The sequence below is a fragment of the Oncorhynchus clarkii genome, chromosome 2, assembly GCF_045791955.1.
Source record: "Oncorhynchus clarkii lewisi isolate Uvic-CL-2024 chromosome 2, UVic_Ocla_1.0, whole genome shotgun sequence".
NCBI lineage: Eukaryota > Metazoa > Chordata > Actinopteri > Salmoniformes > Salmonidae > Oncorhynchus > Oncorhynchus clarkii.
In genome coordinates this window covers 62,142,344-62,157,390 of record NC_092148.1, presented here as the reverse complement: position 1 = coordinate 62,157,390, position 15,047 = coordinate 62,142,344, and the positions used below count along the sequence as shown (strand labels likewise).

The following is a 15,047-nucleotide window of genomic DNA, read 5'->3' as shown; positions in this document are numbered from 1 at the left end:
CTTAAGTATATTTAAAACCAAATACTTTTTTACTTTTACTCAAGCAATATTTTACTGGGTGACTTTTACTTTTACTTGAATCATTTCCTATTAAGGTATCTTTACTTTTACTCAAGTATGACAATTGGGTACTTTTTCCACCACTTTTTTCACAACTAAGGGCATTTTAGAGTAATATAATGCGCTTTAACGTCATGTGTTGGGTCAGCCTGCGAGACCTAAAACTGAGAGAATGTGAACACACGGCGTTAACCAGGGAATATACTTATTTTCAAGTGGGGTCCCCTTTATTTTCTACTGTCAATTTGGGGTCGTGTGCAGAAAAAGTTTGCGAATCGCTGCTGAACTGCAACTTCATAGCTAGTATGATAATCTTTGCAGAGCGCGTGCAATATAGACTGCTCCCGGAGCAGGAGCCTCCACGTCTGATCACGAGCCTTGGTTATCCAATCACAGCAAGCCACCGGGTGTTTCCAAACAACATCCCCTTTCACAGAACTACAGGCTGTGTAGCTAGCTACTTACTTCCTCATCATCTCAACTAAAAAGTTGTCGGCTGAATAAATTAATTCCTACTTTGTTTATCTGACATTTTAGCTAGATGATTAGATGCTGTAGTTACTTACTCCATTTATATTACAACTAAGAGGTCGCGTTGGAGAGGTCACAAGAAAACAAAAATGGACAACAGTGGTTTTCCTAACGTTAGACAAAAGACAATCACTCTTGTGATAAAAACACCGAATCAAGCCCACGGGGATCAGACGATTGAAGGAGTTGACACGGACTGGACAGTGAAAGAGTTGAAGACTCATTTATCGAGGGTGTACCCAAACAACCCGGTGAGTGATTGTGATAGCTAGCTAGCTAACTTGGCTAGCTATCTACCCAGCTACCCCATAACTAGCAAGCTAGCCAGTCCTTGCCAAGTTAGACTGGTCCAGTAAGTTAGCCAGCTATAATGTAATACTAGTAACGTTAGCTACTGTCAATAACAATCATGCAATCCAAACAGATAGCTAGGCTATAAATAGTTGTGTATGTATAAATCGTGGTTGCTGTCAGTGTCTGTTGTGTTGTGTTGACATCTGTCCCCCTTTCCCCCCACAGACTGAAAGTGATCAGAGACTTATTTACTCTGGCAAGCTGCTCCCAGACCAACTGCATGTCAGAGATATTTTCAGAAAGGTATGTGTGTGTGCCTATTCACCTAAATATTAACTAGACATATTCTCAGAACTCTAGCAAATACTGAGTTATGTGCCACCTGGTCAGATTGCTGGTATCATCAGTAAAACAAAGTAATTGATTCAACATTATGTGCCTAGGGATTCAGTCTACCTACAGGGATACACAAATATCTGAAATTAGGCAGGGAATTGCTAAACCTAGGTCCTAGTTATTTTTAGTATTACTTTGTTACCTATACAACTGTCCTCAACAGTGTGTATATTATGTCAATGAATTACAATGCTAGAAGCTCAGATTAATGCAGAGAGCAAAACCCAGACCGTAAACTGAACTGGGCTGGGCTTTGACATCCCTGGAGTTCAAGCCTATAGAAGCCCCTTCAGAACTATTGTTCTGTGTCAGGACTGTTATGAATGCAGTCTCCTTTTCTGAACTACAGACCAGTCCCCTTTTCTGAACTACAGACCAGTCCCCTTTTCTGAACTACAGACCAGTCCCCTTTTCTGAACTACAGACCAGTCCCCTTTTCTGAACTACAGACCAGTCCCCTTTTCTGAACTACAGACCAGTCCCCTTTTCTGAACTACAGACCAGTCAGATTTTCTGAACTACAGATCAGTCAGATTTTCTGAACTACAGATCAGTCAGATTTTCTGAACTATAGATCAGGCCCCTTTTCTGAACTACAGATCAGGCCCCTTTTCTGAACTACAGGTCAGTCAGATTTTGATCACTCAGTTCATGTTTAATGTTGCATTCACTACCTTTCTCGAGATTTTACAATAGCCATTCTTTGTTATACATGTTTTTACTTCAAAAGGTTGAATGAGTGTCCCTCTATGTCGCGTGCCAATAATTAATGTGATGTTACTGTGTCTTATGCCGCCTGGGATATTGCATCATGTATGTATGTCTTCACAGACGGACCTAACACCCACTGTGCACCTGGTGTGTGCAGTCAGAACTCAGCCCAGAGGTCCACTAGGAGCAAGACCAAAGGTAAAGTACCCCATATGGAACCCCATCTCAAACTGTGACATGTACTCTATGTGAAGGTTATGATGTAGACCTAGGTGAAGCTATTTTAAATATACTCATTAAATAGCATCAGTCAACAATTCTTCAGTTGTTGCTCCCCTAGATTTTGTGCCAAACCAGGAAACTTTTTTGTTTTTAGTTCTGCCGTGCCTGTGATTCCCTTGTGTTCTCCTTTAGAAACCCTACACACCTCATGAATATTATCTAGTAGCTATAATTGGGAACTCCTGGAGCTGACAACGGACAGTCAAAGCCAGACATTCAGATTAGGAAAAAGACACCTCACACGGTTGATAAGGGATAATTCGATAAGCCAAAACGCCCTATCAGCTAAATCGTCTAAATTATTCCCCCATTCAGTGGTTGAGGAGGTGTCAGAGCTGAGGCTGTTCTGTCCTCTGGAGAGAGGAGTTCCAGCTCAGTGGATAGCAGGAGACAGGTGCACAACTATTCTCATTAGGAATCTCTGGAGACCATAATGCTTCTCTGAAAATTCACTGCAGCCACTTTGTACAGTATGTATGTCCGCACATGTGATGTTAACACCATGTCTCACGTTTTATTCAGGTCAGAGAGCCAGAACCACAACCGTCTGCCATGCCAACAAGACAGAACCCAGAGGGTGCCACCCCAGCCCCATCTGTGCCCACTGAACCAGAGCTGAGACAACGCAGGTACACTTCCACCTCTCCCGCCCCACCCGCATGGCCTGGCACTACAACGTGAGTTAACAAGACAAGTGAATTCTTTGCATAATGCTGGTGATATTAGTACCATATAAATTATAAACTAATAAAGAACAACACTTCGGCTTATATGTAATATATACATTTTACGGACAATCTATTTTACAATACTTATATTTTGTTTGTTTTTAGTCCTGGCCTCCCTTTAACCTCTACCTCTCCCATCTATTTCTGATGTCCATCCAGTTTGATTTCTATTTGCCATATATTTTTAACTGTGCTGTTTCGCAAAAGTTCTGGACCTATATACATTTTACAGACACAGTATATTTTACATTTGTTATCTTGTTGTCATTAGTCCCACCCTTCAGCTCCATTCAACCCCTCCCATCTACAGTTGAAGTCGGAAGTTTACATACACCTTAGCCAAATACATTTAAACTCAAGTTTTTCACAATTCCTGACATTTAATCCTAGTAAACATTTCCTGTCTTAGGTCAGTTAGGATCACCACTATTTTAAGAATGTGAAATGTCAGAATAATAGTAGAGAGAATTATTTATTTCAGCTTTTATTTCTTTCATCATATTCCCAGCGGGTCAGAAATTTACATACACTCAATTAGTATTTGGTAGCATTGCCTTTAAATTGTTTAACTTGGGTCAAATGTTTTGGGTAGCCTTCCACAAGCTTCCCACAATAAGTTGGGTGAATGTTGACCCATTCCTCCTCACAGAGCTGGTGTAACTGAGTCAGGTTTGTAGGCCTCCTTCTCGCACACGCTTTTTCAGTTCTGCCCGCACATTTTCTATAGGATTTAGGTCAGGGCTTTGTGTTGGCCACTCCAATACCTTAACTTTGTTGTCCTTAAGCCATTTTGCCACAACTTTGAAAGTACGCTTGGGGTCATTGTCCATTTGGAAGACCCATTTGCGACCAAGCTTTAACTTTCTGACTGATGTCTTGCGATGTTGCTTCAATATATCCACATAATTTTTGTCCCTCATGATGCCATCTAAGTTCACCAGTCCCTCCTGCAGCAAAGCACCTCCTCAACATGATGCTGCCACCCCAGTGCTTCACGGTTGGAATGGTGTTCTTCGGCTTGCAAGTCTCCCCCTTTTTCCTCCAAACATAACGATGATCATTATGGCCAAACAGTTCTATTTTGGTTTCATCAGACCAGAGGGCATTTCTCCAAAAAGTACAATCTTTGTCCCCATATGTGTAGTTGCAAACCGTAGTCTGGCTTTTTTATGGTGGTTTCGGAGCAGTGGCTTCTTCCTTGCTGAGCAGCCTTTCAGGTTATGTCAATATAGGACTCGTTTTACTGTGGATATAGATACTTTTGTACCTGTTTCCTCCAGCATCTTCACGGGGTCCTTTGCTGTTGTTCTGGGATTGTTTTGCACTCTTCGCACCAAAGTACGTTCATCTCTAGAAGACAGAACGCGTCTCGTTCCTGAGTGGTATGACGTCTGCGTGGTCCCATGGTGTTTATACTTGCGTACTATTGTTTGGATAGATGAATGTGGTACCTTAAGGCGTTAGGAAATCACTCCCAAGGATAGGATGAACCAGACTTGTGGAGGTCTACAATTTATTTTCTGAAGTCTTGGCTGATTTTTATTTTATTTTCCCATGATGTCAAGCAAAGAGGCACTGAGTTTGAAGGTAGGTCTTGAAATACATCCACAAGTACACCTCCAATTGACTCAAATGTCAATTAGCCTAGAAGCTTCTAAAGCCATGACATCATTTTCTGGAATTTTCCAAGCTCTTTAATGGCACAGTCAACTTAGTTTATGTAAACTTCTGACCCATTGGAATTATGATACAGTGAATTATAAGTGAAATAATCCATCTGTAAACAATTGTTGGAAAAATGACTTGTGTCATGCACAAAGTAGATGTCCTAACCGAGTTGCCAAAACTATAGTTTGTTAACAAGAAATTTGTGGAGTGGTTGAAAAACGAGTTTTAATGACTCCAACCTAAGTGTATGTAAACTTCCGACTTCAACTGCATCTCTTAACACCATCCAAATTGGATTTCTGTTTGCCATATATTTTTCAACTGTGCTGTGATGCTTCACCAAATTTCTAAACCTTTCTATTCTTATAGTTTCTACAGATTGTAAATTAAAGATACAATTTTTTGCTTAAAGTATTATTATATTATTGATCGATTTGACTATGACTTTTCAAATCACCCAGTGATTTAGCTCCAGGTAATTGTTGAAATCTGCAGGGTTAGCTCCAGGTAATTGTTGCAATTCTTCAGCCATTCCTGGACCTGTGACCAAAAACAAGCTACATATGGACAGTACCAAAATAAATGATCTAATGACTCTGCCTCCTCACAGCAAAATCTGCAGAGCTGGGAAGGTTGTATCCCCCAATAACATTCTATTGGTTGCAAGAATTTTGTATACATATAAATTGAAAAATTCTAAGTTTTGAATCCGGCGTCATTTTGCGTGTCAATTCATAAACCATGTGCCATGGAATCGGTACATCAATAAATCGATTTTGCAATCTATATGGCACAGCTGTCAATTTTTTTGGTACTTAAATGAAACTGGTATATATTTTTATTTATCACAATTTTCTTTAACCAATTTTGGTCTTTAATGCAGAGCCGACAGACAAGTTCCTTAATTTTCTCCCCTCCCCTTTGCCTCTTCCATTTTTGCGGTAGTGCTTCAATTAGTTGGTTGTAATTTTGGATAGAGCAGATATTTCCATATATTTGTGTTAGCTGCATGTGTGACATACATTTTATCGAAAAAATTATAATTTTTTAAAAATCAATTAGTATATTTGAGTTTAACCACAATATGTGTTGTATTATTTGTTATGTCTTTTCTGGTGGAGTAAACTGAAATTGCAACCAACTTTCTATGGCTTGTTTAAAAAATAACTATATTTTGGAGATTGTTTTCAAATAACCAAAAGTGAGCGTTTGTAATCTGAATAAAGGGGAAAAGGCAATTCTTGAACATGGGGTGAGACATTCTTACTAATCTGCTAGAGAGACAGTTTGGATCTAAGTATAGCTCTATTACTTGTGTTGCTTTATGAAAAGTTATATTGCTGGGAGAGATGTAATAGGTTGGTCTATCCTTCAATCTGACATGACATGCAATTCACACTGCTATTATCCTGTGTGTCTCTAGGCCAGGGGCAGCAGAGATAACCAACCCAACCTTCCCCACCTACTCCCTCTACAGCCCTCAACAGCTGCTCTGGCTGCAGCACATGTATGCTCGCCAATATTACATGCAGTAGTAAGTATTCAATCCCAAGCATTTTATCACATTTAGTTATGACTTCCTACTGTCTTGCCATAGCATAATATTAAGCAGGGAAAATACTTTATGAAATATGTTTGGCTTAGACCAGGGGTGTAAGCCCGCAGGGCCATATGCTATAGGGAGAGATCTCAATTAACATTGAAATGACTAAAACCAACTGTGGAGAAATGATAATGGACCTACATTTAGCAGTCCCTCTACGATCGCAATTTTTTAAAATCAACAATTCCCTGCATATTATGCAGGTGTTGCGAATTTGAACAATTACCGCACTATTTGCTCATTAAACAGTCAAATCGTAGCAATATTATTGCATAAAACTGAACCATAACTGCAGTACAAAAAGAGGGCTCGCAATTTCAACCAATCACCGCACATTTACTGCATAATATGGTTCAATCAAGCCACACATCGAGCAATTTTTTTTTCCTCGTCAGGACAATTTTTCGACAAATTGGGCAAAACCACTGCATATTGCCATGCAAAATGTTAGATTTACAGCTGCAAGATCAAGCATTTTTGCCCACAAATATTTTTAAAAATCCTAGCGCAATCCTGGATCAAATCATTCATAGTCTCTTCACTCTGTCCAACTTGCTAAGTGATCAAAAACAAATGTGGTGCAAAATGAGTTTGACACTCCTGGCTTACTGTGGGTGTTTCTCAAAATACTTAGTACAGGGCTCCGAGCATGCAAATTGGAGCACGGGAGGGTCGGAGTATGAGTCCAAATCAAAGTATGCGAAACGGAGAACGGAGGGCACTTCTTGAATGCCTATTCCATTTATACATATTTTGAAGCATGCATCGATGCAAGCTTCAACGGAAAGTAAGGAAAGAAATATGATGTAACCACGTAAAAGATTATGCTTTAAAAAAAAAAAAGTCAATGCCGGACATTTTTTGAGCTGAAGCGAGATAAAATACTAATGCTGCCTATTCACATGAAATATGTTGCCCGAGTACAATATTTTATCTCGATACGTTAATAAATACATGCTGTGTTAATTTTGGCATGTTTACATGCCGAAGTACCGTAGATCGCAAGCCCATGATAAGTAAATCGGGCTAACTGGCTAGCTACGACTGTTAGCTAGTTAGCCAGATAACCACAAATTATTTTTTGCTTGCTATCCCCGAAGAATTGACCTTGTATAATATTCGTTTTAGGTCATTTTTGCTTGTTAAACTATCTGGTTAGCTACATTATTACGATTCACACAGCTAGCAGATAGTTATGACGTAAAAAGTGTGCTTTGTGTATATCTTGTTTAGTCTCTATTGCCATTGTCCTGGCAGGAAAACGGTTCAGTAAATGTGTAGCTAACTGGCTAGCTAGCCATGAATAATTGGTAGCTACCCACTAAAAATGTACATCTACCCTGCATAACATTAGTTTTAAGTAATTTTTGCCTGTTTAACTAGCAGGCTAGCTAGATTATTATGATTCACATATCTAACGTTAGCTGATAATTATGAAGTAAAACATTTGCTTTGTGTTTATCTTGTTTAGTCTATTGTTGTCATTGACCTGGCTGGAAGAAGGTTCAGTGAATAAAACTTTTTATTTGATTTAATTTGACCTTTATTTAACTAGGCAAGTCAGTTAATAACCAATTCTTATTTTCAATGACAACCTAGGAACAGTGGGTTAACTGCCTGTTCAGGAGCAGAACGACAGATTTGTACCTTGTCAGCTCGGGGATTTGAACTTGCAACCTTTCGGTTACTAGTCCAACTCTCTAACCACTAGGCTACCCTGCGTAGTGTGAGGTAATATAGTAGAGGGGAGTGTGAGTGCTTCTCTAATGTTTTATGCATTCACCACACACTCGTCCTCACAAGAACGTACTCAGGAGAATGAGAGTGTGGAGCACGGTAGTATGCATATTGAGAAACCGTGTCTGTCTTTTGTCCCATAGTCATGCAGCCTATGCAGCAGCAGCTTCTGCCCCCTTTGCCCCAGCCACAGGCCCATCCCTGCCTGCTGCTCCCCACCAAGCCGCTGTCCCAGCACCCCTGCCCAATCAGGCCCCCATTGACAACCTGCCAGCCAATCAGAATGCGCAGGACGGCGCCTTTATCAACCCGGGAGCAGCCAATCAGAACCTGCGGATGAATGCCCAAGGCGGGCCTGTGATGGAGGATGAGGAGGAAATGGATCGTGATTGGCTGGACTGGGTGTACACAGCTGCCCGTCTGGGAGTGTTTCTCAGTATTGTCTACTTCTACTCCAGCCTGAGCCGCTTCGCCCTTGTCATGAGCAGCCTGCTCCTTATGTACCTGTGAGTTGACTGTGTTTGTTTGTTGTAAAACAAGGTATGTTGCTGTGTACTATGTCTATAACTGTATAAGGCCCCACAGTGGAGGTGTCCTTCTACCCATAAAACCTATCGGTCAAAGAGGGAAATGGTTCCAATTGTTTTTCCACCATTAATAGAGGATTTTATTAACACTTAAAAAAAGGTCTGTGTTTCGTGTTGGCTTACCATGGCGTGACGTTTTTATAACCATGTAAATCTCTCCTGGACAGACCATCCTGGCTTTGTCTTTTTTTTTATGATCGCCATATTAGCAGCTAATTAGCGTTATTTTTTTTGTGTGTAAATACAGGCGAATATATTGATAAAAGTCACCTTGTCCTACAGAGATTTACATGCTTATAAAAACGTCACACCAGGGTAAGCCTAGACAAAAAATAACACTTATTTGAAGTGTTTCTAAAATGCACAATGGGGAAAATTAATGGTGGAAAAACAATTGGAACCATTTCCCAGTTTGACCTCTAGGTTTTATGGGTATTTTGACTCATACTGTGGTACTCTGTAGCCAGAGCCATATATTTAGAGAGTTTGGCCAACTTTTTGAAATTTGAATATTGTTCATATTCTCCATGTTATTTTAATCGGCACTAACATGGCTGACAATAATGTTTTCAAGTGTCATGTAAATGCGTCATAATGCTCATTCTAGACATTATTCCCAATGTAATGTTAATGGGGTGCTAACATGGCTGCCATAGCATGTTATAGAGTCATCTAAATGCATCATAATGCAGAAACCTCAATAGCCCAACTCTCTGAATACATGGCTCTGTGTATAGCCTGTCTGCTAATGATGAGGCTGTCATTAGCCGTGGGTGATGGGCAGATGAAGGCACCCGTGCAGTAGTCCTGAGAGAATGAGGGCCATATGTTGTGCTTATCAGCAAAGAAGAGATGTCCTTAGCTCAATGTGTTGCAGTCACACACTCTGTCCATTGTGCAACTCCCTCAGGCTCTGGAATCAGCTCTCTCATCCAAACCACACATTCCAAAAGTATGAGTGGAGACAAAGCTGTGTGTGTTTGAGAGCGGTTGAGAGATGTTGAGGGAGAGCGAGAGAGGCATGGCCTCGACATACACTAACACAGTCGGTGGGGTCGTTGTGACCGCAGTGTCCTGAATGTCCTCCCATATTTCAGTCTAATGTGAGGATATGTAGTGCTGGTTGAGTGTTTCTCTATGTGCTGCTGAGAGCTGCCTGGTACAGCAGGCCTCATCTCTGCTACAGTTACTATAGATATGGGTGTCGGATCAAGGGCACTACTCCCTCCCTGATCAACTAATCTGGACAGACGTGGCAGAATGGGACCTAAGCCTTATCTTTACGTGTAACAAGGTTTAGCCGCTATTACTCCACCGCCTACGCTAATAAAGCAAATGGGGACCACCACAAATATCCTGTATACTTTGACTGTGTAATAGATGCACAGTTTGAGAAGAATCATGCAGATCTACTTTATTAATCCCAGTTGTCTTCCTCTCAGGCACACAGCAGGCTGGTTCCCCTTCAGACAAAGGCCCCTGGTCAGAGGTCCAAACAACCAGGTCCCTGAGGTCATCCAGAACCAGGACAGGAACCCAGTGCCACCGGTAAGACACATTTCCTCAGGGGCTGGATCTCAAGGGGTGGAAAACAGATATGACTTCATTACAAGGCATGTACTGTCTTATGTAGTAACATTCATCATACAGCATGTAGAGCAGGGCTGTCAAACAAATTTTGTCCCAGGAGTCGTATTCGTTCTTCAACGTGGTCCAGAGGGGTGCACTGAAAATTGGTTATACTTCCTAGCTGTCAGAATTAGCAAAAGATCCATTGTTTTTGTAATTATCAATACTCCCTGACTGTCTAGCTTTAATCTTGTGGATTATTAGCAAGCTGGACAGAGTCAAGAACTGTATAAATGTTGGTCCATTGTAATTTTTACACAGTTTAGATTTGGTTTTAGTCATTTTGAAGTATATTTAGTTTGTGTCCCAGGAAACAAGCGGATTTAACTTCTTTAGAAAAACAGCCCTAATTTTGGAAACAAACATTATTATGTTGTCATCCAGTCATATTTATTGATTTTCCAAGCTATAGCACACACTATGTTACATACAGTGCATTCGGAAAGTATTCAGACCCCTTCAATTTTTCCACATTTTGTTACATTACATCCTTATTCTAAAATGTATTTAAAAACACACAATACCACATAATGACGAAGTGAAAACAGGTTTTTAAAAACAAATACCTTACTTACATAAGTATTCAGACCCTTTGCTATGAGACTCGAAATTGAGCTCAGGTGCATCCTGTTTCCATTGATCATCTTTGAGATGTTTCCACAACTTGATTATGAGTCCACCTGTGGTCAATTCAATTGATTGGAAATTATTTTGAAATGCACACACCTGTCTATATAAGGTCCCACAGTTGACAGTGCATGTCAGAGCAAAAACCAAGCCATGAGGTCGAAGGAATTGTCCGTAGAGCTCCGAGAAAGGATAGTGTCGAGCCACAGATCTGGAGAAGGGTACCAAAAAATGTCTGCAGCATTGAAGGTCTTAAGAACACAGTGGCATCCAACATTCTGAAATGGAACAAGTTTGGAACCACCAAGACTCTTCCTAGAGCTGACTGCCTAGCTAAACTGAGCAATTGTGGGAGAAGTGCCTTGGTCAGGGAGGTGACCAAGAACCTGATGGTCACTCTGACAGAGCTCCAGAGTTCCTCTGTGGAGATGGAAGAACCTTCCAGAAGGACAACCATCTCCGTAGCACTCCACCAATCATGTATTTATGGTAGAGTGGCCACTCCTCAGTAAAAGGCACCGAAAGGACTCATGAAGACAAGATTGAACTCTTTGGCCTGAATGCCAAGTGTCACATCTGGATAAACTATCTGTACAGTGAAGCATTTTTATTTTTTTACCTTTAACTAGGCAAGTCAGTTAAGAACAAATTCTTATTTTCAATGACAACCTAGGAACTGCCTTGTTCAGGGGCAGAACGACAGATTTACAGTGTCAGCTCGGGGATTCGATCTTGTAACCTTCCGGTTACTAGTCCAACGCTCTAACCACTAGGCTACCTGCCACATGGTGGTAACAGCATCATATTGTGGGGATGTTTTTTAGCGACAGGGACTGAGAGACTAATCAGGATCGAGGGAAAGATGAATGAGATCCTTGATGAAAACTTGCTCCAGAGCGGAGCAGAGAAGAATGGGGAAAAACTCCCCAAATACACGTGCTAAACTTATAGCGTCATACCCAAGAAGACTTGAGGCTGCAATCGCTGCCAAGTACCGAGTAAAGGGTCTGAATACTTTATGTAAATGTGATATAAAAAAATTGCTTTGTCATTATGGGGTATTGTGCGTAGATTGATAAGAGGGGTGAAAACAATTTAATCCATTTTAGAATATGGTTGTAACTTAACAAAATGTGGAAAAAGTCAAGGGGTCTGAATACTTCCCGACTGCACCGTACAGTAGGTTTTCAAAGGACTAAAGAGAATGGTCTAATTTTTCATTTTTTGCCATGGAAAAATAGTAGTTGTACGTATCATCCTGGCCCTCTTTGACTCCCCTGATATAGTTTAATTTAACTGTGTTTAAAAAAATACAGTTTAAGTGTGTTTTTTATATCTGAACTCTGGTGGTGGTGCTAACAGAGTTTTTCCTCTTCCCTCAGGTGGAGGTCCCTGCAGGAGAAGAGGGGGCCGAGGCAGAGGTTGGACCTGATGAACCACACCCCCTGACTGCAGTACCTGTGCCTCAACACAGGGTGTCCATCGTTTGGAGTGCCTGGATCTTCTTCAAAGCCTTCTTTGCCTCCCTCATCCCAGAGGCCCCGGGAGTGGCTAACTGAATAATCGACTTTTCCAGCAGGGGGCACACTGGAACTGAAGTTACCCTCAGTATCAGACTTGCCTCTCTGTCACGGGAAGTCCTCTCTCTGGCCTTCTGGATGGATGCCTGGATGGATGCCTGGACATTTTGTGAGAAATCATGAATGATTAAAAGCGTCAATGCATACAAAGCCCTGGCTGTAGTCTGTTAAGGGTGTGTGTTTAGGGATATGATGATTCATTCGGCGCTTCCTGCCTTATGATAGTGACCAAATGGTTGTATATACAGTACAGTACATACACCTCTCTCTGCCAAATGGTTGTAAATGCTGTAAATGTTTATTGGAACAAAACATTTAAATATTATTGTATTGTCTGTACACAGCACTTTACAAAACTTATCTTATTATTAGGGCTGGGACAATACTAATATAGCAATATTGTTTCCATTGCAAAAATGTAAACACGAAGCAGATCAAACTCTTTGCCCATTTAAAAACCTTCTGTATGTAAAATATTGTCTGCTATATCTTGGAAAATAAATAAATGTGATACTGGATGAGTAGTAATGTACACTCAGTGGCCAGTTTATTAGGGAACACCCATCGCCCACCGGGTCTGACCCCTTTTGCCTCCAGAACAGCCTGAATTCTCATTCTCAGGGTCATGGATTCTACAAGGTGTGGCGTTCAAACATTACTCAATTGGTATCAATGGACCTGATGTGTGCTAGGGAAACCAATCCCCACACCATTACACCACCGCCACCAGCCTGTACCGTTGACACGAGGCAGAATATCAACGTAGTCAGATTCATGTTGCTAAATGCCAGATCTTGACTTTGCCATCAGCATGACTCAACAGGAACCAAGATTTGTCGGACCGGGCAATGTTTTTCCACTCCTCAATTGTTCAATGTTGGTGATCGCGTGCCCACTGGAGCCGCTTGTTGTTTTTAGCTGATAGGAGTGGAAACCGGATGGGCTGCAAAATCCCATCCGTGACAAGGATCGAGTTGTGCGTTCCGAAATGCCGTTCTGTACACTACTTGTACTGTGCCATTATTTTCCAGTTTGTGGCCTGCCTCGTAGCTTGCACGATTCTTGCCATTCTCCTACGACCTCTCATCAACGAGCTGTTTTCGCCAACAGACCTGCCCCTGACTGGATGTTTTTTTTCCCGCACCGTTCTCAGTTAACCGAAGATGACTCCGACGATTATACCATGCTTAAAGTCACTTACGTTACTTGTTATGCCCATTCTAACGTTCAATCGAACAGTAACTGAATGCCTCGATGCCTGTCTGCCTGCTTTATAAAGCAAGCCACGGCCACGTGACTCACTGTCTGTAGGAGCAAACAATTTGTGAACGGGTTGGTGTACCTAATAAACTGGCCAGTGATTGTATGTTTCCAACATACATGGCTGTTTTCCGAAATAGTTAAATCCACTTTGTGTTTTGTTTCCTTGCCACGATACTAACGAGTATCGCAATACTGGTATTGTGCCGGCCATACTTATTATGCAAACTTGCTTTAATCTGGGTTAAATTATGAGATGCTTATAGTGCTGTATGATAAAATAGTTTGTATTGCTCTTGCTCAGAGATGGAAGTGCTATACAGGGTTGTGCATGAGTATTGAATGTTTCTCTGGTTGTCTCAGATGTGAAATGGAAGGCAGTGTTAACATAGTGTGGCTTTAATTCATTAGACTGGTTAAAGATCTTCTGAAAGTTGAATTATGTTAAACACGGGAATATGCAGTTGTGTGGGGCTTAGGCCAGACTGTTTTTGCAATTAAAATGGAATCATGCATAGTGACCTCGCTCCCTTGTTACACAATGAGAAAAATATATATTGTGATTCCTTTTGGAATGCCTTTAACTGTACACATACACTAAGTGTAATTCCCCCCCTAGTACGTTCTAATGTGATTTATCTTTTTGTTTTTTATTTTGGTAAAACAGCTTTTTAATGGATGCTACTGTATCAAGAATATTTTGTGGAGACTTGCAATAAATGTACTTATTTAAAAGGATTGCCTCTTTAGATAGGTGACTGTAGTCTAGTAAATAACTAACAGAACAATAATACTTTAACACATCTAAAGTACTCACAAACACAAGCTTGTTTTAGACAACATGTTTGAGGACAATCAACAAAAATAGATTTAACATGTTCATAACATCTCTTGCAACAAAAACAAAATAGTTCAAATGGTCTACACAGTATACGCAAACGGAGCCGACGGAGGTCGGTTTGGGTCACTACGTAGTTCTACGTACATTTGTGCGGCTGAATTTTTGGACTGCTGTGTAGATCCCTTAAGCCTCTGCTCCAACTCTACAGCTTTTGCTATCTAGAGTTCATTGACCTGTTGGAGAAACACAGCACAGCATTCTGTGTTTACAATGTGGGGTTTACTGTAGTACATTCCATGGTATTGTCCCCATCACTTCCTCTGAGCTATCCAGGCAGGCTAGGGAGTTCAGCTAGTACATTTGGTCCATAGAGACTCCCTCTAACCCAGCCCACTCTGCAAATGATCATATATGTCCTGGAACTACATATTTACTGGAAAGTACATATTTTTTTAGGAAGTTGTATTGACCAACATGGTCATGATTGATGAATATTTGCAGAAATAGTGCCAC

At 40.9% G+C, this 15,047-nt stretch overlaps 1 protein-coding gene across 2 annotated transcripts; it reads left to right on the top strand.

Annotated features, from left to right (window-relative positions):
- The first annotated feature begins 356 nt into the window (after nucleotides 1–356).
- On the top strand, nucleotides 357–14,431 carry LOC139371224 (homocysteine-inducible, endoplasmic reticulum stress-inducible, ubiquitin-like domain member 1). 2 transcript variants are annotated; one of them, XM_071111436.1, is made up of 8 exons: nucleotides 357–842; nucleotides 1,111–1,188; nucleotides 2,113–2,190; nucleotides 2,797–2,951; nucleotides 6,094–6,204; nucleotides 8,154–8,516; nucleotides 10,040–10,145; nucleotides 12,236–14,431. In XM_071111436.1, exons 1-8 carry the CDS (start codon nucleotides 681–683, stop codon nucleotides 12,410–12,412), a joined length of 1,230 nt encoding a protein of 409 aa, XP_070967537.1. In that variant the 5' UTR covers nucleotides 357–680; the 3' UTR covers nucleotides 12,413–14,431. The 2 variants fall into 2 exon arrangements, with proteins under 2 accessions (XP_070967537.1, XP_070967546.1); XM_071111445.1 differs by having other exon boundaries at nucleotides 453–842; nucleotides 2,797–2,903.
- Nucleotides 14,432–15,047: the final 616 nt, after the last annotated feature.

Excerpts from the sequence above, each read along its gene's own strand:
- LOC139371224 (XM_071111436.1), top strand. The coding sequence starts at position 681 with ATGGACAACAGTGGTTTTCCTAACGTTAGACAAAAGACAATCACTCTT. Across the intron at positions 843-1,110 it reads GGGTGTACCCAAACAACCCG|ACTGAAAGTGATCAGAGACT; the intron begins GTGAGTGATTGT and ends TTCCCCCCACAG. Across the intron at positions 8,517-10,039 it reads AGCCTGCTCCTTATGTACCT|GCACACAGCAGGCTGGTTCC; the intron begins GTGAGTTGACTG and ends TCTTCCTCTCAG.